Source organism: Alligator sinensis, unplaced genomic scaffold (genome assembly GCF_000455745.1).
Source record: "Alligator sinensis unplaced genomic scaffold, ASM45574v1 scaffold1029_1, whole genome shotgun sequence".
NCBI classification, from domain to species: Eukaryota; Metazoa; Chordata; order Crocodylia; family Alligatoridae; genus Alligator; species Alligator sinensis.
In genome coordinates, this window is record NW_005842425.1 from 1,310,881 (window position 1) to 1,335,739 (window position 24,859).

The window sequence follows — 24,859 nt, forward strand, 5'->3', positions numbered from 1 at the left end:
CCAGCTCCCTGGGTCTCAACACCCAGCCCTGCATGCAGTCTTCCCCAGGACTGCCTGCATCACTGCACAGACGCCCGACATCCCCCCACATCCACACCATGAGACAGCATCCTCCGGGGGTGCAAGGAAAAGGGAGCGCACTCCTGGCTCCGCTAAGCCCCAGGCAGGCAGTGAGGCTCCATTGTGCCGCATGAGCCCCCTGCCCCAGACACAGACCAGATGTCACAGTCTGGCAGTGCTTCTGCATATCCCAGACAGGCCCAGCCAGGCTGCCAGGCTCCTGCGTCCCTGCAAGGCCTCTGGCACCCTGCAGGCTCCTCAGAAGGGCCCATGCAAGCACAGAACTGACCGTGATCACCAGGAATCCGGGTTTTCTCTGATACCCCCCCCAATTTTTAGATTAAAAAAAGTAACCCAAAATCCACATTTTTTCCGTGATTACAATGAAACGCCACTAATATATAGATACACATATAGTGGTGTTTCATTTTGATCGTGGAAAAATGTGGTTTCTTTTCTACTCTGAAAATTAAAACTGACACATCATACACTAGGCAACATATCTTACACCTGTGGGCTAAGGCAGGAGGTAGTGACCTATGGCCCATGGGCTGGGTCCAGACGACAAGGATTTTATCTTATCTACAAAGCCTGGATGTTGGCAGTGTTTCAGTGGTGGGGGGCTTCTGCAGTGTTTGGCCGTGGGGGTGGGGAATGGGATTTAGAGGTGTGGCAGCAGGGAGAAGTGATGGCTGGGTCAGGAACACCAGCCTACCACAGAACAAGCTGTGCTATTTCAGCTTGCTGCTCGTAAAGTTTGCAAACCCCTGAGCTAAGAAGTCAAGGGAATGCCCCATCAAAGCAGTCTGTACGAAGATGAGCAGCAGCTGCTCTTCCATGAGGCTGAACAAATGACTTCATACATGAACTTGTTGCAAAAAAAAATTTTTTTTTAAATCCATTAGCATAGTGGGTTGTATTAACAGGCGTGTCGCTTGCAAATCAAGGGAAAAATTTCTTCTGCTCTAGTTGGCACTGGTGAGCCTTGCACTTCAAAAAGGATGTGGACAGATTGGAAAGGGTCTAGAGGACAGCAACAAAAATGATTAGTGGCCTGGGAAGCATGACTTAGGAGGAAAGGCTGAAAAAACTAGGGTTATTTAGTTGAAAAGAAAAGATGGAGGGGGGGGATTCGATAACAGTGTTCAAATACCTGAATAGAGTTTAAAAAGAGGATGGAGACTGGCTCTTCTCTGTGGCTGTAGGGGCAAGACTAAGAACAATGGACTCAAACTGCAGCAGAGGAAATTTCGGTAGGAGATTTGGATGAACTTCTTTTCTGACTACGAGCGTGATAAGCATTGGAACAGGTACCTAGAGAAGTGGTGGAATCTCCATCCCTGAACATGTTCAAAAGCAGACATGTTCAAAAGTTAGAAACACTTACTTTACCCAAAGGGCAGAAAGTCAGCTGGGGTCAAAGGATCCCAGCAAGATAAACATCCAATTGACTCTTAACATCCAATTGACTCTTAAAGGAGTCCAGGTAGGTGCTTGCACCACCTCTGGCAGCAGTCTGTTCCAGGTCTTGGGGGCTCAGATTGTAAAGTTCTTCCTTACGTCTAGCCTGAAACAGTTTTGGAGAAGTTTGTGACCATTCGACCATGTCATCCCTTGGGGTGCTCTGGTGAACAGGCATTCCCCCAGATCTTGATGTACACCCTTAATATACTTATAGGCAGCCACCAGATCGCCCCTGAGCCTGCGCTTTTCCAGGCTGAAGAGTCCCGTAGTTCTCAGCCTCTCATCATAAGGTCTGTTTTCCTGCCCTCTGACCATGCGCGTGGCTCTCCTCTGGACTCTATAGAGCATAAGTCGAGGTCACTTCATCAGATGCTGTGAAAGGACAGCAGAGAGCAGTGTGCAAAGAGGAGTGGGTGGGATGGTATAGTCAGGGATGATCCTGCCTTGACCAGGAGGTTGGACTACATGACCTCCCAAGGTCCTTTCCAGCTCTATTCTCCTATGATCCTATAAACTTCTAACTATGAGCAGAGGGTGTGTCTGGTTACAACTCATGCACGGATGCCAGCGTATGGGTCCTGCCATTGCCTTCTTAAAGTAGCTTGCCACATGCAGGGAATCAAATGATGCTTCAGGGGCTCCAGTTAAAATACAAAAAGGAAGTTCTCAAGGAAAAAGGGGTCAGCTAACAAGCACACTGGCTGGGAGGGGGAATGACAACTCCAGTTGCCATCCAGAATGAGACCCTGTCCTAGGGCCTGGGCTTGTTTTTAGAGAGCTGGTTTCAAACAAACAGCGTGACACCCCCCACCCAGAGAAGAGCAGCCACATCCTTTCTCCGTGACAGCACTTCATGACGCTAGAGCCACCCATGTCCCAGGGGCAGGACACCTGCATCTGCCTTCCTGTGGGTCACACACTCGCACCTGGTCACGGGCCCTGCTGGCACTGTCTCCCAGTGCCACTACCGCTGCCGTGGGACATACATGTGTGCCTCACTGCCGAAGGCCCTGCTACAGAACAGATGCTGTGAAGGAGAGATTGAGGTCGTGTTGTAGCAGAGTCCAGCTCATGTCTGGAAGGATTACATCCTTTCCAAAAACCCTTGCCCTTTAAAACAGAAACCAGGGCTCACCTAGGATGCTTGATAGCAAGCAACCCAGATGACACTGCCCTCCAGCCATCACTGTGTACGAGTGCATGACAGTGTCAGAGCGTCACATGATGAGGTGTACGGTCCCATTTTGCATCGCAGGGGCCCGTTCCCAGGACACTGCAGCACTGACGCATGCTACTACACCATGCACTCCAAAAACCTAGGTGTGTTCACTGCTGTCAAGCACAACTCCCAGCTCTTGCCTCTCCTGCTGTCACCACTCAGGGTCAGACCAATTGCCATATGTGGGGTCAGGAAGGAATTTTACCCCATGGTTGGATTGGTATGGATGGGGGAGTGTTGCCCTCTATAGCAGGGGGTATGGTCTCTGCCTGGGGCCTCTTGAGTGTCTACTGAAAACATTTTAGAGAAGCAAGACAGTGGCTGCCATGGTTCCCCTGCCTTACCTGTGGCAGGTTATGGTGATAGGTCTGTGCCGTGTCAGGGTTCATGGCAGTTTTATGTAGAGTTTAGATTATGGTTGTCTGGGCTGGGAGGTCCCTTCCAGCCCCACTGCTCTATGACTTTATGGCACACACACACTCTTGCGCTACCTGTCAGCTGGGGATGAGTGTAGTGGCTTTATAGCAAACCCTGCCTCTTCAACCCCTACTGTGTTTCCTTCCTGCAGGTCCCCCTACCCCTCATGGCTCGCCGGTCCCAGTGTTCTTCGCAGGGGGACAACCCCTTGGACCCCAACTATCTCCCACCTCATTACAAGGAGTATTACCGTCTGGCGCTGGATGTGCTGGCTGAGAAAGGGAAGGAAAGTTACCAGCATTTCTTGACAGAGGAGGGAGCCCCTGACTTCCTCTGCAGCTCAGAGGTAGACCACATCATACAGCACCTTCAGAAACCCCACTATGCCAACCAGGAGAGTAGTAGCACCGATACCGCACCGAGTGGCGACACAGATGGATCTTCTGGGACCTACTGGCCAGTGAACTCTGACCTTGCAGTGCCAGAGCTAGACCTGGGCTGGCCAATGGTCTTTGGGTTCAGGGGGACAGAGGTGACTACCTTGGTGCAGCCACCACCTCCAGATAATCCCAGCATCAAAGAAGAGGCCCGCAGGATGATCCGAGCAGCACAGCAGGTGAGATGAGCATGAGGCCAGGCCCAGCAGAGCTGCAGCAGTGAGAAGGGAGGAGGTGGTGGAACACAGCAACCCTTGTTTATGCTACTCTCTGTGACTAACTCACATCCACACCCTGTAGGCTACTCTGCCACTCAGGGGAATTTAAAAAGGTAGAAACAGCTCCCTGAGATCAGCGGTGGACCAACAGGGTGGGTGGGGGCGGCTGGCCCTTCAGAGTTCTTATCGTGCGACGACTTTAAGTATTGCTAGGGGGGTGGGCGGGCACAAATGCAAGCACTGGTCCCCAGGCGCTGGAGATCCACAGTACATCACTGCCTGAGAATCTTCCTGTCCAGAGGCTGACAGCACACAGAGAGCTGGTGCAGGGCCTCTTCATCCTTGCCTGCAGTGCCTGGCCCAGGAGGGAGTCAGGGAGCAGTGAACTGGATGTGGCCAGAGCTCACTGCACTACACTGTCCTCTGGTCCCCAGGGCCCATGTGGAACCATGGGAAAGAAAACAGAAGCTAGAGCAGTGCTGAGGCTGCTCTACTTGTACCTAGAGCTGGACAGGGGCCTACAAAGCTCTAAAACACAGGGAGCCCAAAAATGGATTAAAGACACCCTCCTCACTCCCAAGCAGAAAGAATACAGGCTGTGCGGCATACTGGGCCACTGTGTTGGCAACAGTAACTTGAAAAGATGTAGAGTTCAAGAGTGGGCAAGCAACTCGGTGGGCACTCCGAGTGTAAGGCTGTAGGTAAAGGGCCAGGTGGTCGCTGGGTGTACAGCCAGAGGAGCAGCAAGGAGGAGTGGAGGGCGGAGGTTATAGCTGTATACAGCACTGGCCAGGGCTAGAGTCCTGCATTCCCATTCTAGTCTCCACCTTCAGATGTTGGGGACAGCACAGAAAAGAGCCACAAGAAATGATTCAGGGACTGAAGAGAGGGTCTTAAAGCGAGAGACTGAAAGAACTTGTTTAGCCAATCTGAAAGATTAAAGGTGACTTCATCCCAGTGCCTAAGATGCTTTCAGAGGAATGAAAACCAGGTGCTAAAAGGCTCTTGAGTCTGATGACAAAAAAAAAACAGGAGATGACAGTGACTAGAAGCTGAAGCCAGACAGTCAGATGAGATAGTAACCTCAGTTTTTAGCAGGGGAAAAATTGTACCAATGGTTACAAGTGTCAGGGGAGGTGATGGCTCATGTCTTCAAATCCAGGCTGGGAGCCTTCCAGGAAGATGTATTTTAGCCAAATAGAAGTTCCTGGACATTGCAGAGGTAACTTGCTGCAATGAAACTGCCTGTGATATGCAAGAGTTTGGACTGATTAAATGAATCTGTCTGGTCTTAAACTGGAGCAGGAAGGGGAAAGGTATGGGGCAGCTTCAACTAAAGAATGTCTTCCAGAAAAGGCATCCAGTATGAATGTAAGGCAGAAAAAGGAGGCACTGCCCCTGGCAGTTTGCCCCCACATTAATCACCCTCAGTTAAAAGTGCTTGTCTGATTTTTAATTAAGCAGGCATCAGTGAGAGGTCATATGCAGGCAGGCACAGAACTGTAATGTCCTTGCTCTCTTCCTCCCTCTTTCTGTCTCCCCCAAAGGTGGTAGCTATAGTAATGGACATTTTTACGGATGTGGATCTGCTGAGTGAAGTGCTGGATGCTGCTGCTCGCAGGGTCCCTGTTTATATTCTGCTGGATGAAATTAACTCTCAACTCTTCTTGGATGCAGCTGCTAAGTGCAACGTCAACCTGAACTATGTGGATGTGAGCATAAGATGGGATGCAAGAAAGGATTGGTGCTGGGACACTGTGGTCTGGTGTTATATAAAAAGCTGAAGGGGAGGGAGCAGTGTCTCTGCTGCAAGGCTGAGGGGAATCTGGACAAGAGGGGAGAAATGTCCCAGCACTGGGGTGGCAGTGAGGGCTGGGGTTGGCCTGGCTGGAAGCACAGAGAGACACGCCAGCTGGACAGAAGGCAGATGGATGGAAAGCTAGTGCTGATGTTATGGGAGGCAGGGGAGCTAAAGGGAACAGGGGGCAGCTGCTGCCTGGGGAGTCTCAGTCTCGTCTCTGCTGGCTTGCAGTTCCTGCGGGTGCGGACGGTGGCTGGTCCCACATATTACTGCCGCACGGGGATGTCGTTCCAAGGCCACTTGAAAGAGAAGTTCCTGCTGGTGGACTGCATGGTGGTGCTGAGTGGTAACTACAGGTGAGGAGGAGCCATGGACCCATGTGCCCCCTCTCCCTCAAGGGAAAAGGCTGGTAGGAGGGGTGGGTTCTTGCTATGTTGGCTTCACAGCAGCAGCAGAATTGCACAGCACCATGGAGCACAGCAGCAGGTCCAGGGGAAGACATGCAGTTCTGTAGCTAGGGCAGCTGTACAGAAAACTGACACTGAGCATCTTTCACATCCAGGACTTACCATGTCTGCATGAAGGTTGGTAGCTGCTACAGTTCACTTCAGAGCCCACAGGCATTGCAGACACCAGGTTTGCCAATGACAGTCTAGAAAGTGCCTAGCTCTAATAAGCCCAGGCTGTCACCTCAATGGCTATGCTCTGAGAGAAAGCAGTAGAGAGATAGAGTCAAATTTGATTTTTGACTCGCTGCTAAACCTGACTTACAAGTGCTGTCACAAAACAAGTTAAGTAGCTAAAAAGGTTGTGCGTGAAAAGGCAGGATGTGAAGAACAATGTGTATGACTAGCGTGGGAACAACTAGGTGGGTGATCCAGGCTGACCTGGACAGGCTCAGCAAGTGGGCGGATGAGAAACTGATGGTGTTCAACGCCGATAAATGCAAGGTTCTCCACCTTGGGAAGAAAAACCCGCAGCATCCTTATAGGCTCGGCAGTGCTACGCTGGCTAGCACTATGCAAGAAAGAGACTTGGGGGTCATCACTGACCACAAGATGAACATGAGCCTGCAGTGTGATGCTGCGGCTAGTAAAGCGACCAAAACGCTGGCTTGCATCCATAGATGCTTCTCAAGCAAATCCCGGGATGTCATTCTCCCCTTGTACTCGGCCTTAGTGAGGCTGCAGCTGGAGTACTGCGTCCAGTTTTGGGCTCCACAATTCAAAAAGGATGTGGAGAAGCTTGAGAGAGTGCAGAGAAGACCCACGCGCATGATCAGAGGTCAGGGAAGCAGACCCTACGATGACAGGCTGAGAGCCCTGGGGCTCTTTCGCCTGGAAAAGCGCAGGCTCAGGGGTGATCTGATGGCCACCTATAAGTTTATCAGGGGTGACCACCAGGATCTGGGGGAACGTCTGTTCACCAGAGCGCCCCAAGGGATGACGACTAGGTTGAATGGTCATAAACTACTACAAGACTGTTTCAGGCTGGACATAAGGAAGAATTTCTTTATAGTCTGAGCCCCCAAGGTCTGAAACAGCCTGCCACCGGAGGTGGCTCAAGCGCCTACATTGAACACCTTCAAGAGCAAACTGGATGCTTATCTTGCTGGGATCCTATGACCCCAGCTGACTTCCTGCCCTTTGGGCAGGGGGCTGGACTCGATGATCTTCCGAGGTCCCTTCCAGCCCTAATGTCTATGAAATCTATGAAACTCTGGGACAGTGGTCAGTGCTTGAGTGCAGATGGGAACACTGGTACTGGAAGGGTCCTCCTGCACCAGCAGCTCCTCATTCTGACAGGCACCTGCATTTTGTGATCCCACTTACAACCTCACTAAACTCCATCTTAGACCTCACCAGGTTTCTTGTCCCCGTGACTCCTGTCTGAAGGCTGGTCCGGAACCTCACTGTCTTGATGTTTACAAACTTCCTTTTAATTTTCAGCCCAAATTTACTCAATGCCTGTGTGCACCTGTTTGTTCCAATGCCAGCATCATTCTTCCCTGGTGCTTATTGCAGTGATGAGTTTGGACAGCAATCACATCCCTTCAAACTTTGTTTCACTCAGTTAAATAAGCCAAAGTCTTTCAGGCCCAAATCCAAAAGAAGAGATTGGGCTTGGCAACCCTGAGCTTTCACTTACCTAAAAGTTAGGTTCCCAGCTCTGGATACAGAACTGACAAAACCATGAAGGGCACCTATGTTAACTCCCTGTGCTTAAATGGGGAGACACTTGTGCCTAGGGCTGGTGTCCACAACACTATATGTGCTGAGTTCTGGGGAGGTCAGTGCCTAAGCTAACCCATAGCAAGAGCAAAGTTGAAATTCCACTCCTATTTCCTGGGCCTGGGTAGCATTTAGACGCCTATATGAAACTGGGATTCAGAGCCTGGAACCACCACCACCTAGACAGGATTGCCTGAATCCTACATGCACGCACCCTTAAGACCACTTTCTGCACAAAAACCTGAGGGGTAAATCACTTGTCCAGGGATGAGTCATCCAGTGCTCTCAACCCTGAATTCACATCCACACCACAGCCCCAGTCACGAGTCTGTAAAACAACCTGGTTACCCTGTCTGGGGCCAGAAGGACAGCGAAAACAAGGGAGCCTGGCTCTGTGGCTCAGTGATGAGGAATTCACCTAGTATAGGGAGGGCTGGGTTCCAGTCTTTGCTAGTAGGCATATTTCTATTTCCTAACCACTTCCTGATGTGAAATACATCAGCAGGGACCAGGCTGTAGTAAAGGCTCATCTACACAGGACACTTAAGAAAAAAAATCAATCTAAATTAATTAAATATGTGAATTCAAAGTTGATGAGTTAAACCACATTAATCAATATTGTTTGAACTCTGAAGTGAGTGTGTTTTAATTTCCAAAGCAGATAAAACTAAGCTGAATTAAGACCCCTTTACTTTTGGCTGAGAACATCTACCCAGAGATTTAATGCAGCTTGACTAAGCCACTTTAAAAGATGATCTTCCTGAATTTCCCTCTGCAGATAAGTGCAGCTCTGGTGGGAATAGCAAGACAGTATTTGTGAAAAATGGGGTCGCTTCATGTAGGCCCACCCTCACCTCTGTAGAATCCCCTGTGCTTCTGATGCCCCATAAAATCAATAATTATTAGGTCTGGGAATGCCCGTGTCTAGCAGAAGTCTGCCAGTGGTACCTGGTGCCAGTAGAAGGTTGGCCAGTCAGTGTGCAGTGGACATGGTACCTGTGAAGTGACACTCCAGGTGCTAACTTTTCTCGTTCTCATTTCTTATTGCAGCTTCATGTGGTCCTTTGAGAAGATTCACAGGAGCATTGCACACATCTTCCAGGGGGAGCTGGTGTCCAGCTTTGACGAAGAATTCCGCATCCTCTTTGCACAGTCAGAACCCCTCATTCCTCCAGCCAATGTGTTGGTGAAGGCAGAGAATCCATTTCCTATGGCCCCCTTTGGAAACAATTCACCCTTCTTTCCAAACAAGTCACCCCAGATGTTCCCAAGGGAGGAGAATTTCTTGCTGCCTTCCTTCACGGACAGAGTGGATTCAGACAGATTCTTCCTGTCCAATTTCAGGCGGGATGACCTGATGCGCCACACCATGGAGGGGTCTGCCATGCGCATGTATAAAAAGGTGGAAATGGAGAACTCTCAGGTGGATCCAGGCCGGGGGTTCCTCCGTGCCAAGCAGCTGGAGCTGGATTCCTTCAAGCGGCACAGCTTTGCTGAAGGAACATTTGAAAACTTTTCCTCCTCGAGGCAGTTTTCCAGGCAGATGTTCATGAACAACTTGGATGATTTTAAAATCCAGTCCAACCATTTTCAGAAGGACCAGTTCTACCAGTATCAGTTTGAACATCCCCATGCTGCTGGCAGGCCTCAAGGGCTCTTTGAGAGAATCCGAGGTGGCAGGGCAGGGTTCAATGAGCTGGAGGACTATGGTGAGGGCCCCAGGTACCCTGAACTTGAATCCAATCTCCCACATGAGGGCTTCCCCTTGCGGTTGGATTACGTACCCTCAAACTCTTCCAGGGAAGTGAAGCATGGCTCAGACCACGTGAACCCTGCGGGCAACGGCCCACTGGGAACAATGGCTCTAAGGAGGCAAAACATAGGGCAGAAATTCATGTGCCAGACATCACCCACACAGAAATACAGCCTGGAGCAACGCTTGTTTTTACAAGACAAAGACCAGGATCCAGATCAGGACAAGAAAGTCCAGGAAAATAGAACTGGTCTGCGCAACTGGAGGATTTCTTCCTACCTGAGTGGGTACCAGTCTGAGCCAGGAGAAGAAGGTCTCCCAATGCCTATGGAATCTGAGGCCTATAACGATGTCCTGGGGGAGCCCATCCCAAAGTACACTGGTGAGCTGTTCCCAGCCTTCAAGTCCCCCCTGCCATTTAGCAAGTCACTGGCACTTAACAGTGCTAAAGAATCTGCAGGTGCTGACAAGGCAGGTGAGGAGGCCTCCCCTGTGAAACAGGATTCCTTCAGGTCCAGGATAAATCCCATAATCCAGAGGACCTCAAGACTCAGGTCCTCTCTGATTTTTAGTGGTGCCAAGTTAGAGCCACAGAACACAGCAGAGAAGGTTCAGATGATCCAAAAGGAGCAAATGTCCAGTGAAACAATAAAAGACAATGAAACAATAAAGACAACCACCTCTGCTAAAGTGGCAGAGCTCTTGGAGAAATGCAGAACAGGGGGCAGAGATACAGTCAGCCACACCAAAGCTGTTTCTAGTTTTCTCCAGGAAGAATCACAGAATGCAGAGAAGAAATGTACAAAATCCTTGCAATACAAGATCTTGGAGAGCAGGATGGTAGACACAAAAGAAGCATGTGCTACTTATAAAATGCACACAGATGCTGAGAAGCAGTTTGGCATGGCTCCATCAGCCACCAGGCTCCTCGAAACATTAAGCAAAGATCCCATAGTACATATGAGCAATAAAGAGACCAAGCTGGCTTCTCGGTTCTACTCCGTAGAGAATAAACCTGCTCTTCCAGAGAAGGAGAGCCTTTTATTTGTAGGAGACACTCAGAAACTTGCTCTTCCAGAGAAGAAGGAAAAGCGGATGCTCCAAGAGGACACCCAGAAACTACCGAATGCAGAACTAAAGAAATCACAGGCAAGGATAAGCACCACATCAACTGTTGAGAGTTTATCCAGGAAACATGGATCTGAGAGCTCTCTCAATATGTCTGAGGAAGAGGGCTCGAAACAGGAGCCAAATCCAATAGAATTTTTTAGGAAAGGGTCACTAAGGCTGAAACAGTTCCTGCAACCGAAAGGTGAAAAGAAATCAGAAGAAGAAACTATTCCTGAGACTGGGAAGCCTGACAAACAGAACATGACCTTCAAACGAACTTCTCAGGGGGTTAGCCAAGAAATGATGGAGGAAGAGAAATCTCAGAAGTTCACAACAGTTGCCCCCAAAAGCAACCAAGCTCCTCAGACCAGGTTTGCTTCATCCACAGCTAATGCCCTATATAGCAGCAACCTCCGTGATGACACCAAGGTAATTTTGGAGCAAATTTCTGCCAATAGTCAAAAGAACAGAGCTGAACTAGCCAGGCAACTACCATCTACTAGTAACCCTGATCTTTCCAAGTCCACCACCAGCTTGGAGAGCAAAGGTGAGAAAGAGAAAAATTGCAACATCAACAGATCAGAGAGTTTTAGCAGCCACAGGCGGAATCTTCAGAGGCAACCATCAGAGGACAGAGACACCCTGCTGAGAAAAATGGAGAGTATGCGGAAGGAGAAACGAGTCTATAGTAGGTTTGAGGTCTTCTGCAAGAAGGAAGATCAAACAAGTCATAATGAAGAGGAATACGACACAGATGCCAAAGACAAGAAAATGGGAAAATTCATGCCCAAACTACTGGGAACCTTCAAAACCAAAAAGTGACCTTAGAAATGCTGCCTAATTCCAGCTGCTGGGGCCATAACCACATGTCAGAGGGAGAGGAGGTTACACTGCTAAGATGGACACCAGCAATGCATGGAATACCCCTTGGAGGATAAGTAGCAATACACACAGCACTGCACTCCTGCACCATGACCTGCACCACAAAGTCACAGGGTGCAGGGTAATCAATGCAATATGATACTAATTAAAAAAAATAAATTATCTGATTGTAAGAAGAGAAAAAGATAAAATAGAGTCTGTATGATCCACTCAGGGAACTTCCTGCTCTCAGGGAGGGGAAAAATACCAATTCAAAACTCTGCCCTGAGCTAGGGAAATCTGTGCTTCTCACTGAAAGAACAATGCTGATTTTTCAGCTGTTTCTCAAGTCCAGGTCCATTTTCTCTAGTGCCAGGAAGAGCTTTTTTAAAGCTCCCAAGATAAAGACCTTTCTGTAAACTCTGTGCCTCTACCTGTGGTGATGGCCCTGACCGTCAGCATGTGTATGTTTTTTGTACTTAGCATTTTATTTTTTTTAACTGTAATTGGAAATGCACTTACATGTTACAGGAGCAGCCTGAACAGGCAACTGGAAGGCAGCAAGCAAGGGAATTGACAGGATACATGGGCATAGAAAGTGTATCCAAGACTGCAGTGTAGATAAGCTGAGCTAGTGGGTAGCTGAATTATGCTTGTACAATGCAGCCTTCACCAAACAGAAGCTTCCTTGAGACAGTGCCTTCACAAACAGGTGTCTTCACTCAGGGAGGTGTTTGTAGCAGAGGATAAGCCATTTCAAGTGCTGGCAGGTCCCTCACTGTGCTAGGAAGGGAGACAGGGTTCAGAGAAAAGAATGGAAAAACTGAGCTTTGTTGTAAAATGATCCTTTTTGTAAGCTCAGGAATGGTTTATTTCTCATATATTTCTTTCTGGTGTTTAGTACCAAGGCTGACTATGCAGCTCTTTCAGGGGCGCAGACAGAAGTGACAGTTTTCACCCGAATGGCCACAGAAAGTGGTCTATAGCCATGACCAAACACAGAATGGGAGAGGGGAAATGTTGCAGAGGGAGTTTGGTTTGGGGGGTTTTCAGCCCCCACTAGAGGGTTGGGTGAGTGTATTGGAGCCCCCCGAGGCAGGGGAGCTCCAATTCACCCCCATCCCTCCAGTGCTGGCTGGGGAACCCCTAGAAAGAGCTCCCTCTGCTAGCGCCCCACCCATTTTGCAAACAGCCAGGGCTGGCAGGGGCCCTTGCTAAGGGAAACTAGTGCAGGCTGCAACCCAGCTAGATTCCCTTCTCCCTTGGATCCAGCAGTGGACTTCTGCTTGGTCCGGTGAATCGTTAACTCAGAACAAAGCCTTCTCAGTTACAGCAGGAAGCTGCACGTCTGTCTGCACCCAGACAGCCTAGCCTAGTCTGTACAATTCACACTGTGATATTGAATTGTTTGGCAGGGTGGGGGGTGGAGGGTGTAAAAAACCTGCTGTACTTAAGGTTTGCTACCTTGGGTCTGTTTTCTTCAGGGTTAAGAAGACTAACCTAAGGGCTGCCCCCCTTAGACTTGCCACAGCAGCTGTAGCAGTCTCTGTGCTGGGAATTATAGCTGATTTCACGTATTTATTTATGCTGTAAACAGACTTACTTGATTAATTAAAAATGGAACAGATAAGAGATCATAGCAAGCTCAAATCCACAGAAGGTGAATCTACTGGCAAGGAAGGACACCTGGGTCACAAGGCATACCTAATCCATTTGAGACTGGGCCAGTTGTGCTCAACCCCAGCCCATACCAGATCCAGCTTGCAGGACTGACGTGGCTTGTGGGGCTCTCCACACGTCTGAAAGTTTGGCAGCAGGAGAGTGGTGGCAGCATTAAGTGCTAGAGTCATGGTAATTAATGCTGCCACTGCTTGCTCGCTGTCAAATTTCCAGACCTGTGGGGAGCCCTGTGGGCCAGATGACATGGGTTGAAAATGCTAGACTGGGTTGGGCCAGATATGGCCCATGGGATAGGGCCAGTACAGGGAGTCACTGCAGCTGAATCTGGCCCATGGACCATCCTTGCACTATTCATCCAGGCCACAGGGCTGGAAGGTTGAGCAGCACTGGACAAGGGAAGATGAATGGGCTTTAGCCATGTTGGCCACCTGCCCCCCTCCACGTGCTGACTGTCAGAAGTCCCAGTCCTCATTGTATTATGGCTCTCTCCCATCACCTACACTCTAGGCTGGCCTCTTACTGCAAGCAGCTGCCTTAACCTGTTCTGTTTCTGAAGCAGAAGCAGAAGATGTCAGGGCAGACACCTACAAACACTCCAGCTGCTCCTTGGTTCACCAAACAGCAAACAAGGTCCTAGGTTCAGTAAAAACTAACAGCAACACAAGAGGAAACAGCCTCTCTCAGCTATATCCAGGGTCCAGTCAATGAGGCAACAATCAAACAGTCCTCAAGGAGGAGGCAGACCATCCCTTTGACACCTCCCTTTTCCTCTCATATCCTCTATGTGGGGAAGTCTTTTCAGTCCCAGCCAGAAATCTCTCTCTCTAATCATGCACTCCTTTTCATGTTCCATCTGCTGCCTAAGTTGGGAATGAGACGGAACAAGTCTTCTGAGTTTTCCTGTGGACTCCAGCAAGACTGGTACAAGTTGATGCCCCATCCATGATCACTCACAGGTGTTGCACCTCTAAGTTCAGCAAACCTAATTCAGATGTGTAGACAACAGGAAAGGCATGGAGCAAGCTGAATGCCAGCAGCTGTGGGGAACATGCCCTCCAAGCCACCCCAGATATGAGGCAGTAAAGCCACATTGCTGGCACACCCCACAACCACTATGGATGACACCAGAGACTGACAGCATGAGAGCGGCAGCAGGGGATACCCTCAAGTGAGTGTTACTGCCTCCTTTTGAGGACTGGTGCACAGTGAGTGTTCCCATGGTAGTGGGCTCTACCTAAATCAAATAACTTTTCAGTGACAAATGCTGGCTGGTTTCTTGCTTGGAGGAAGCCTGGTAATATAAAGCTCTGAGAGGCACAGGTCTCTAATTTGCAGAACAGGTTATTTTGGAGGCTTCACCATTTAGGACAGAATTATCGCCAATTAGCAAGATAATATACAATTTTTCATGTGAACAGTTCAACCCAGACACACACATAAGCCCCCCAAAATAGCAGCACCTAAATGGAGAGGAGCTGCCTAGAAATAAACAAGCCCCTCAGGCTCTGTAATAAGTTTATGCTGCAAATACTAGTAGGGAACTGCTGGCATAAGTGTTTGCACAGCAAAACAGTCTTGTTTCTGTGTGGAGCCACAATCCTTCTCTTGTACATTTTCTGTGCTACTGTTGTATATTAAGAGGATACTATCCAAGCAGTTCTGTATATTGTGGAGTATTAAATAAAACATTAACTTACTAAAGAACAATGCTGGAGTCAGATTTTATACACCAAATTGATTGCATTCACAAACAGCCACCACCTATAAATGACTTGATGTAAGACTGGCAGGATGTCTCGAGTAAAGGCTCAAAGGGGTCTGGTTCTGGATCCAGTGCTGTCTACCAGTTTTGGTAAAGCCTTGGATGCAGGGATAGGGAGCATACTGATGACATTTGCAGAGACAAACCTGGGAGGAGGTACAATTTAAAGGACAGGATTCAGATTCAAATGGATCTTAAAACTGGAGAACTGGGCTATCAACAGCAACATACAGTTCAACAAACAAATGTAAGGAGCTACATACAGGGAATAAAAACCAAAGTACAGGGGAGGAATAACTAGGCTGGCAGTAGCACTGTCCAGAAGGACTTGGGGGTTTATGAGGGATCACAAACTCAACACACTTCAGTGATATTATGCTATTTCAAGAAAATCAAATGCAACTTTGGCTTCCATTAACAAGCATTGCAGGAAAGGCATAGGAGGAAAGAGAGCATCTCTCTGCTCAGTGCTGAGTCCAATTCTGGGCACAGCATTTTGTAACCAATATAGAGAAAGAAGTGATGATCCAAAGGTAAGCCACAAGGATGATGAAGGGGCCACAGAACTGCAGTATATTTAGTGTAGGAAAAAAAAAGACATTGGGGAGAGGAGGAGTGGGAGGCATTACAAGCAGTTTCAAAATATTTTCAAAGGATGCCAAAAAACGTAAAACATTGATCTCCCGTGCCACATAAGGCAGGGCATTAGGCAGTGGGTTTAAAATGCAGCAAAGCACATTTTGACTGAATCTTAAATGTCAGAACCATACGGAAATGCTGGCCAGAGAAAAGTTGGGGAATCTCTTTCTTTTGGGTTTTTTCCTTTTAAAAAGCTGGATATGCATCTCTCTGGGATGGCACAGAAACAGTGAATCTTGTACCTATGCAGGAGGTTGGACTAAATGATCCTTGAGGTCCCTTCCAAATCTATGATACTACATGAAAAACATGATGGGAATCTGAATGCCTTTTGTGAAATGGAAGCCATTTTCATGACAGGTGATATCAATGATACAGGAACTGGGCAAAAAGAAAGGGTGTCCTGCCCAGATTATCTGATTTATTTTCTATCTCCCCTTTCTATTCTGAAACAGAGAACAAAAACAACAGAGAACAAAAAAAAATCTCACATAGCATCTTGAGGTACATAACTCAGTGGAATATTTATATTTGAGAAAATAAAAATCATAAAACTCAGGAAGCCTTAACTTACATTATGCAGTACATCATACAAAAAGCTGCTTCTCCGGAATGTTTTACGGTGTGGGTAAAAAAGCAAAATGTAAGGGGCTAAAGATACAATAAAATATATACAGTCTAGATTCTCAAGTAGTATGAATCGGTGTCTTTCCAACAGTGCCACACTGAGTCGCATCAGATCATGTTCTGGTCCAAGATCTTTATATATGTATACAAACATCTGGGTTATTTGCTGTTACAGTAGGCAAGTATTTTCTGCATCAAAGCTGTACATTAAAAAGTCTGGACGTGAACAACAAAGTGATCAAGTCAGTTGCTCACTGGCACGTTCACATCTCTCTTCATTCACTTTACCCACCCATCAATCCTAACTGTGGCTCCTTTGTTTTGTAAGGTGAAAATGGTGTTGGCGATATGCTATTCATTATACAATTCTTTACACTTACTAACAAAGTCCCGGGTTACGTTAACACATCGGATCTTTGTAAAGTCTTTTGGAACTATAGTTGCTCCAAAACAATGGGATCTCACAGAGTATTGCATTGTGAAAGGAAAAGAAAAACACATATAATTATTAGACAGAGAAAGTGATACTCTATCATTCGCTACCTTACATAGCAAACAACATGCCATAAGAGGAAGGAACATTCTGCAGTGAATTGTAAGCAATTTATTACAATAAGAGAAGAATATATGATAGCTCTGGTATTAAATACACTGGAGAAAAAAAATATATAGCTAGAAGATAATTTCTGTCTGATTAGAGCAAAAGAGGGCTCTAATTACTACTTCTGTATCCTGAAAGGGCCACATAGGAATTCATGGGCACATATGGTAAAGGATGTTCAAGATTATCCATTGTAAGTTGAAACCTCTTGGGCTTCAGAGAATGGCCTGTTGCCAATTACCTGTTCCTCTTCAAAACCTGGATTCAGTGCATACACATAGAATGAGCCTGGTAAAGATGGAAAGAACAACCTGAGGTCTGTGACAACAGTCGAGCAGCAGAATAAAGCAGCTTTCTGTAATGATTTGAGATACTGTACAAGGAGTACATAAAATTAACTGTGCCAACAGTGTTGTGTGGGAGCAAATGATGTTGCAGCACCTGACTGGCACTCTCAGGTGTCAGCACAGGTTTCAGATAGCAACTGGAGGGATACCACATTGTTACTTCTGCCTTACTCATGAGAAGTGTTGTGGTGTTCCAAATGGTAAGTGCAGCACTTCTCTCACACTGGATGGGCCTGCCAATTGCCAGTATGCGGAGCTGTACCCCAGTGCTTTGTTCCTTGCAGGGCCACAGACAGGCAAGATAGAATGTCGCCCACCTGATCAGTGCTGCTGCATACTCAATGCTGTTGTACATTTAATATTGGAAGACTGTGGAGTGCAGATTTACATATGGTCCCATAGGACTGGGAGTAACTGCCCATTGATGCCTTGGGATCTCCAGCAGCTCCCATATTTGCTGTGATCTGGAACATCTTTTTGCTGGACTTCAAAAGAGGGTGAGCATCCTTACTCTGGAATGGAGGGCTTCTTGAATTCTGTGTGACAAAGAAAAGCCAAGACAAGTCAGAAACACTCATCAGCAGTCTGTTATGGACACAAGGAGTGAAAACGGATGGACTGGGGAGTGGGATAGATCTTGGCTGTAAAAAGGAGCAGCAGAACAAATCCAAAGAGACAAGGGAGAAGGGACTTAGACTAAGACTGTTCCGGAAGGTTAAATGGAAAGAGGGAGGGGGCTGCAGGAAAGCATACACCAAGGCTGATATAAAACAAGAAGAGACAAACTGGAATCCCATAAAGCAGGCAAAAGCCCAGGTTCAAAGATGCAGCTGATGTTTTATGCTCCTGATACATGAACAGTGAAAGGCAGTTGCCTATACTCACCAGTCTGGCACTGGTTGCCGTCACACCCACTATTGCAGGAGTATCCTTCCTCATCAGGCTGTTGTGGATAGCCGCCTCCTTTGCCTGTCTAGATAGCGAAAACGATCTTGGGTTGGACATGGAGCGACCTTGAGCATCAAGACCTCTCAGCTCTTGATGACCCTGCCGGAGAAGGATTTCAGTGTCCAGGCTCAGCAGTGACAGCCACAATCAGCTGTCTGGGCCTGAGAGGAGGGTCAATAGTCTTAGAAAGAAGCTATTATGTTAGCATAGGCAAGTGGATTTTCTGGTTGGACAGGATTTCCAGAGGAAGAACACAGTCTGTCCACCTGAGAAAGGAATTTAAATGGCAGCAGCGGGCCCAATCCTTCCTGCCCTGGGGCAAGGGACTATGCAGGGGTTAACCTTCCAGAAGCTGTGTGCTCCAGTTCAAACTCTCTCATATCTCTGACAATGAACCCTATGCAAGGAGGTCACATGCATACGCCCCCCCTTCCTATTACCTGGCACGTGGTAGCTACTTAACCAGCAATACCACCACATGTGCTTAAGCTGTGGCAGATCATTTTAGTCACTATCTGGACTCTACAGGCAAAAAAAGAACTCAAAACTGCTTTCTAAAAAGTATGAAACAATGATCATGCTTCTTGTCAAGAGTTATAACTTAAGCTCACGGACACCAGAGGAACTACCAGTGTGTCACGGCTAAGCCTTGTGAAAACTCACCTATACTGAGACAGACGGAAGATTTACCAGGGACCTTAAGCGCCCAGAATCCCTTTAGGGCTAAGTACAGACAATCAAACAGCCTGAGACTGAATCGAATCACTGTTTGCAGGTTTCTGTAAACTGCCTAGATTGAACTGATAAGAAAGTGAACTGACGTTCACTTTTCAAACCAGAAGACAGCCAGACCCCTGCAGCAGCCCATGCCAGGAGCTGGGGCATGCTAGATCACTCCTGGCAGCCTCTGCAGAGAGCAAGGAGATGGGCATTTCCCCAGCCACGCCCCCCTTTTCAGCTTCCACCCAGCTGAGGAGAAGGCATGGGGGAACCTCCCGCACCAGATCCCTAGCCAGGGTCTCCCCAGCACAGGTGGAAGAGGGAAGGAGTCCCCAGTGGGGCCTCTCCCTCTCCTGGAGCTGGGGGGCAAGCCTTGATGATCGCCCAGCCATGCCACCTCTCTGGTGGGCAGGGAAAATAGTCCCCCTCCACCCAGCTCCAGACTCCAAGTTGGGCTATACCTGGCTGGGGTGGGGGGGTGAAGTGGGGACCATTTCCCCCTCCATCAGCCTGGAGAACAAGATAGCTGGGTGATCACCAGGGATCCTGGTTTTCCCCGATATAAAAATCGCAAATTCTCTCATAAAAAACCAAAAATCCATGATTAAAATTAAAGGCTCCCCACAGGCCCCCCAGCCTTGATCGTGCCTCACTCCCTGCCACAGCCTACCTGGTGCCCCTCACCCCCCACCCACAGCCCCTGATCCCCCAACCCTGCAGGAGAAGGCCCCCAGCTGCCAGGGCTACAGACCTGGGTCCACAGCTTCCTGCCCCTGTCAGGGGGTGGGAGCGGGGCTGGCTCTCCACCACTATGTGCACTCCTGAGTGGGGCAGGACGGACCCGTGCCCCCCAGATCTGTGCCTGGGACAGGCACAGGCTGCGAGTGCACATTCCCGCCCTGCTCCCCTCCCCCAGGGCCTCCGCAGCCTGGCGGGCATGACCTGCTGCAGCAGGGAACAGCAAAACTTAGCGGAGAAGCTGCTCACCACCGTGAGCTCCCTGATGCCCTGCCAACACACTTCTTGTGTGTGCAGCTGCTTTGAGGGGCACAACCCCACACCACTGCCCTCACTGCAGCCCCACACTCAGCAGGCACGTCGCCAGGGCAGTGCGGAGCTCATAGCGGCAAGCAGCTTCTCCACACGGCTCTGCTGTACCCTGCTGCAGCAGGTTATGCCTGCCGGGCTGCAGAGGCCCCGGGGAAGGGAAGCAGGGCAGGAGCCCATGCCTGCAGTCTGTGCCTGCATGGATTCCCCCTTTCCCCTGGGAGTGCACATGGCAGGGGGAGCCAGCCTTCCCCCTCCCCCGGATGAGACACCCGCGGCCCCGTCCTGCTCCCTACTGGGGCCCTGCAGCCGCACATTGCGGCCCCAGGTCCCAAGCCCCACCAGGCTGGACAGCAGCCCCAGCCCTGCCCAGCTCCCTTACTCCTTTCCAACAGGGGCCTCAATCTCCCCCCCCAACTTACCTGCTAGAGCTGCTCTGCTGGTTGCCTGGGGTCATGTGCATGTCCATGCACATGGTGGTCCCTGTCTCACCGCCTTCCTCCCACTCCCTCCCAGCTCCCTGCAGGGAGCTCATTGCAAAACAGCAAAATCTGCAGGTTTCTCTGGTAAAATGAGAAATCCGCATTTGCCTCCAGTTAAAAGGTAAAATCTGTGGTTTACTCCGTTTTTCCATGGGAAATGGAAAACCTGGATCCCTGGTGATCACCCTAGTTCCTAGCTCAGAGTGGAGAATAAAGCCCCCACTGCAGGCTCTCCTGCCCCAGCTCTCAGCTGGAGGAGTGGTGGGACAAAAAAAGACACCCCCTCCTCCTTCCACCCCATTCCAGACCCCCAGCTGGGCTGTGCCCTGTATGCAGGAGGACTGGAACCCACAGTGGGGGTTTAACTCTCCCCACCCAAGCTGGGAGCTGGAGCAATCACCCAGCCATGCCCTTTCCCCAGCTGGCAGGCCAGCTGAGGAGGGAGTGGGATGGGGGGAACAGTACCTCCCTCCCCTCTTCTCCCCTCCCTCCCAGCTCTGGAGGGTAAAGGGAAGCCCACAGTGAAGTCTTTACTCCCCCCACCCCAGCTGGGAGCTGGGCCAATTCTCCTGGCCAAGGAGGGAATTTTCCAAGGGATGGAAATGCCTCTGCTGATGGCAGGGCCAACCCTGCTCTGCTGGAGCATAGCACAGCCCAGGGCTGCACAACACCCTGGGATGCTTGAGGACTGTGAATGAAGTTGAATCAGGTGGGGATCTGGGACAGAACATCTACAAGCCAGTTTGACCTAAATCAGTAGAGTTTGATACTACATCCATCCAGGTTTATCTTAAACCAATTTCAGCCATTTTGAAAGTGTTTTAAGTGCACTGAACTTCTGTTTTGCTACAAGTTTGAACTGGTCCCTGATCACTTAAACCAATTTATGTGTAACTTCTGCCTCTAACCTAAGTGCTTAAGTTCATTATTTAGGTGCCAGTCAGTAGCATTAACATCACCTCCACCTATCCCACTAGGTAACTGCTAGGCAAACTCCCTTGGCACCCAAGTTTCTCCCAATAAGTTTCCTTCAGTGCCTAAGTTTCTGCTCCTGGCACATGCACAACCACAGTCCTGACACAGAAGCTGAGCAGCTCTGTATTTCATGCATTAGTTCCACTGAGATTCACAAAAGATATTCCCTGCCTACCTCAATCCTGGGACCTGACCTATCAAAACCACTAGTCAAAACATATCTCCGTCTCGCCTTTAAGTCAGCTGGCCCAGACAGCTTACACCCCAGGGTACTTAAGGAGCTGGCAAGCATCATCGCAAACTACAGGCCCACGGAAGATCTTGGAAAAAATCAAAGAGACCATTCTTGACAACTGGCTGAGGGCAACTTCCTGAGGGATAGCCAGCATGGGTTTGTTGCAGGTAGGTCTTGCCTAACCAATCTCACCTCCTTCTACGACCAGGTGACATATTACCTGGACAAGGGAGAAGAGGATTGACGTCATATGAGGAGAGACTGAGGCTGAGGGGGGACCTGGTGGCTGCCTACAAACTTATCAAGGGAGATCAAAAGCAAATAGGTAGAGCCCTTTTCTCCCCAGCACCACCTGGGGTGATGAGGAACAATGGTAATAAGCTGACAGAGAATAGGTTTAGGTTAGAGATCAGAAGGCAATATTTTACAGTTAGGGTGGCCAAAATCTGGAACCAACTTCCCAGGGAAGTGGTCCTTGCCCCTACCTTGGGCAAATTCAAGAGGAGGTTGGACAATCACCTGTCTGGGGTCTTGTGAACTCAGGATTCATTCCTGCCTGTGGCAGGGGGTCAGGCTAGATGATCTGTTCAGGTCCCTCCTGACCCTAGCTACTATGAAACATATATCTTGATTTTAGAAAAGCTTTCCATCTGGTATCCCACAAGCATCTTATAGAAAAACTGGCCAACTGTGGCCTTGGCTACATCACAGCCCGCTGGCTGGAGAATTGGCTCCATGGTTGGTCCCAGAGAGAGGTAGTTGACAGAAGTCAATCATTGTGGTGCGCCATCACCAGTGGGGTTCTCCCAAGGCTCTGTCCTTGGGACTATTCTTTACAACATCTTCATTAACAATGTGGACATTGGTGTCAGGCAGACTGGCCAAGTTCACTGATTACACCAAACTTTGGGGTAAAGCATTCATACTCGAGGACAGGATGGTGATCCAGGCCAACCTTGACAAACTCAGAAAATGGGTGGACAAAAACCTGATGGCCTTCAACACTGAAAAATGCAAGGTACTTCACCTTGGGAAGAAAAACCCACAGCATACTTATAAGTTCGGCAGTGCTATGCTTGCTAGCACCACAGCCGAAAGGGACTTGGGGGTCATGATTGTCCACAAGATGAATGAGAGTCACCAATGTGATGTTGCAGCTGGCAAAGTGAGCAAAACACTGGCTTGCATCCATAGATGCTTCTCTAGCAAATCCCAGGATGTCATCCTCCTGCTGTACTCGGCCTTGGTGAGGCTGCAGCTGGAGTACTGCATCCAGTGGGCTCCACAATTTAAAAAGGATGTTTAGAAGCTTGAGAGAGTCCAGAGGAGAGCCACGTGCATGATCAGAGGGCAGGAGAACAGGCCTTATGATGAGAGGCTGAGAGCTATGGGACTCTTCACCCTGGAAAAGCAGAGGCTCCGGGGACCTGGTGGCTACCTATAAGTATATAAGGGGTGTACATAAGGATCTGGGGGAACACCTGTTCACCAGAGCACCCCAAGAGATGACAAGGTCAAACGGTCACAAACTCCTCGAAGACTGTTTCAGGCTGGACATAAGGAAGAACTTCTTTATAGTCTGAGCCCCCAAGGCCTGGAACAGACTGCTGCCAGAGGTGGTGCAAGCACCTCCTCTGGACTCCTTTAAGAGTCAATTGGACATTTATCTTGCTGGGATCCTTTGACCCCAGCTGACTTCCTGCCCCTGGGGCAGGGGGCTGGACTCGACGATCTTCCGAGGTCCCTTCCAGCCCTAATGTCTATGGAATCTATGGAATCATCAGTTAAGGCACCCCTCAGAAAATGCCAGCTCTTAATTATCACTCATTTTTTACTATGATAAAAATAATAGAACAATTCTTCTGTTGCAAAGAACTCAGAAAAATCACAACAAGGCAGAATGTTTTTGCCACTATGGATTCCCCTGGGGTTATCGTGTGAATCCCGTATAGGTATTTGCAGCACCCTTGTTGGGAATCACTGGCTTAGACCACATGCAACTCCACACAGGACAAAAGATGAAGTATGTCCCTATACACGACAGCCTGGAGGAGAGGGCCCTAACGAGTAGGCTACAGAGGCTTTGTGCAGAGTTGAACCTGCATCTCATAGAAGAGTGCTCTAAGCATCCAGCAGGATGCTCTGTGATGCACTGCTCTGAGTTCTTCTTGTTGAAGCTTTTCCAACTAATATAAATAACTGATATCAAAGTGGAGCTGGAACTCAAACCCAAGTGTTTTCCCTCCCTCCCAGGTGAGCATCCTGGGGACTGGCTAAAGGAGCAGTTCCCAATCTGTGGTACACATACTACCAGTGGTACACAGACAACCTGTTAGTGGTACGCATTAACAGATGTATTATAATTACCTTATATGAGAAAAATGTGCTGTTAGTACTTAAGGTTGTATTGTTTTAAATTGGTGGTGTGCAATCAGTTGCAGTTTGGGAACTGATGAGCTAGAGCATTAGTACTCCATTTAACTAAATGAGAAATTATTACATGCAAAGTGTAAATCTCAATTGGAGGGGCTGAGACAGTACACTACAGAGTACTGTATACCCTGGTTCCTGCAGTGTTCTCCTGGGAGGCAGAAGACACGGATCAGGAAGAGGAGCCATTTGAACCTGAATCCCCCATATCCTGGGTGAATATCTTAACTGCACAATTAAGAGAAAGGCGAGCTTACCGTTATCTTGCAAAGACTGACACACCCCCCCGCATTCTAAAAGAAAGGAATTAGAGTCCCAGCTCCAGGAGAGGGCTTGTGGTTATGGATCCTTACTGGTGACAGATACTGGCCACATCTACATGAGATGCTGACTGTGCAATAGTCCGATAACTCGGGTTACTGTGCATTTCTTTGGTGCTTGTTTATACACAGGCACAACGAGACTATAATCTACACTGTTCAGAATGTTGCCCCCAGACTGACACTATATATGGCATGCCAAGGCCAGCCTTAGCCACAAGCAGCTCAAGTGACTACTGAGAGCTCTTCTAATTCAGCACCTCACAGACCAATCTAGCCAACCTCTTGGTAAAGGCACCAGAGTGGTAGGCACATGAAAGTCTCATTTTCCCCTATTCCCTGGTACCTAGTGGCCCTGCAAAAGACCAGGCTGCTCCCATGGGAGTGTTACTCACATTATAGAAATTCTGTGTGCTCACAGCAGGTGGCTGAGTGTCTACATTCATCCATGTGATTTGTCTTCCCAGCTTCCTGC

General features: G+C 48.7%; 2 protein-coding genes across 3 annotated transcripts in view; one reads left to right on the forward strand and one right to left on the reverse strand.

Annotated features, from left to right (window-relative positions):
• Positions 1-13,012, forward strand: part of FAM83H (family with sequence similarity 83 member H) — a 29,054-nt gene extending 16,042 nt beyond the window's left edge. For both annotated transcript variants that reach the window (XM_006030137.3, XM_025211717.1), the window contains exons 2-5: positions 3,312-3,776; positions 5,363-5,527; positions 5,848-5,972; positions 8,898-13,012. In XM_006030137.3, coding sequence (XP_006030199.1) covers positions 3,327-3,776; positions 5,363-5,527; positions 5,848-5,972; positions 8,898-11,532 — 3,375 coding nt within the window. In that variant the 5' untranslated portion in view covers positions 3,312-3,326 and the 3' untranslated portion in view covers positions 11,533-13,012. The remainder of the gene's footprint in view (positions 1-3,311; positions 3,777-5,362; positions 5,528-5,847; positions 5,973-8,897) is intronic.
• Positions 13,013-13,161: 149 nt separating this feature from the next.
• LOC106722550 (mitogen-activated protein kinase 15-like) overlaps positions 13,162-24,859 on the reverse strand; it is a gene marked incomplete at its 5' end in the record, with an annotated part of 16,869 nt that continues 5,171 nt past the window's right edge. The window contains 4 exon segments of the mRNA XM_014522960.2: positions 13,162-17,763; positions 18,113-18,274; positions 24,780-24,857; position 24,859. The exon segment at position 24,859 is cut by the window's right edge and continues 100 nt beyond it. Coding sequence (XP_014378446.2) covers positions 17,566-17,763; positions 18,113-18,274; positions 24,780-24,857; position 24,859 — 439 coding nt within the window.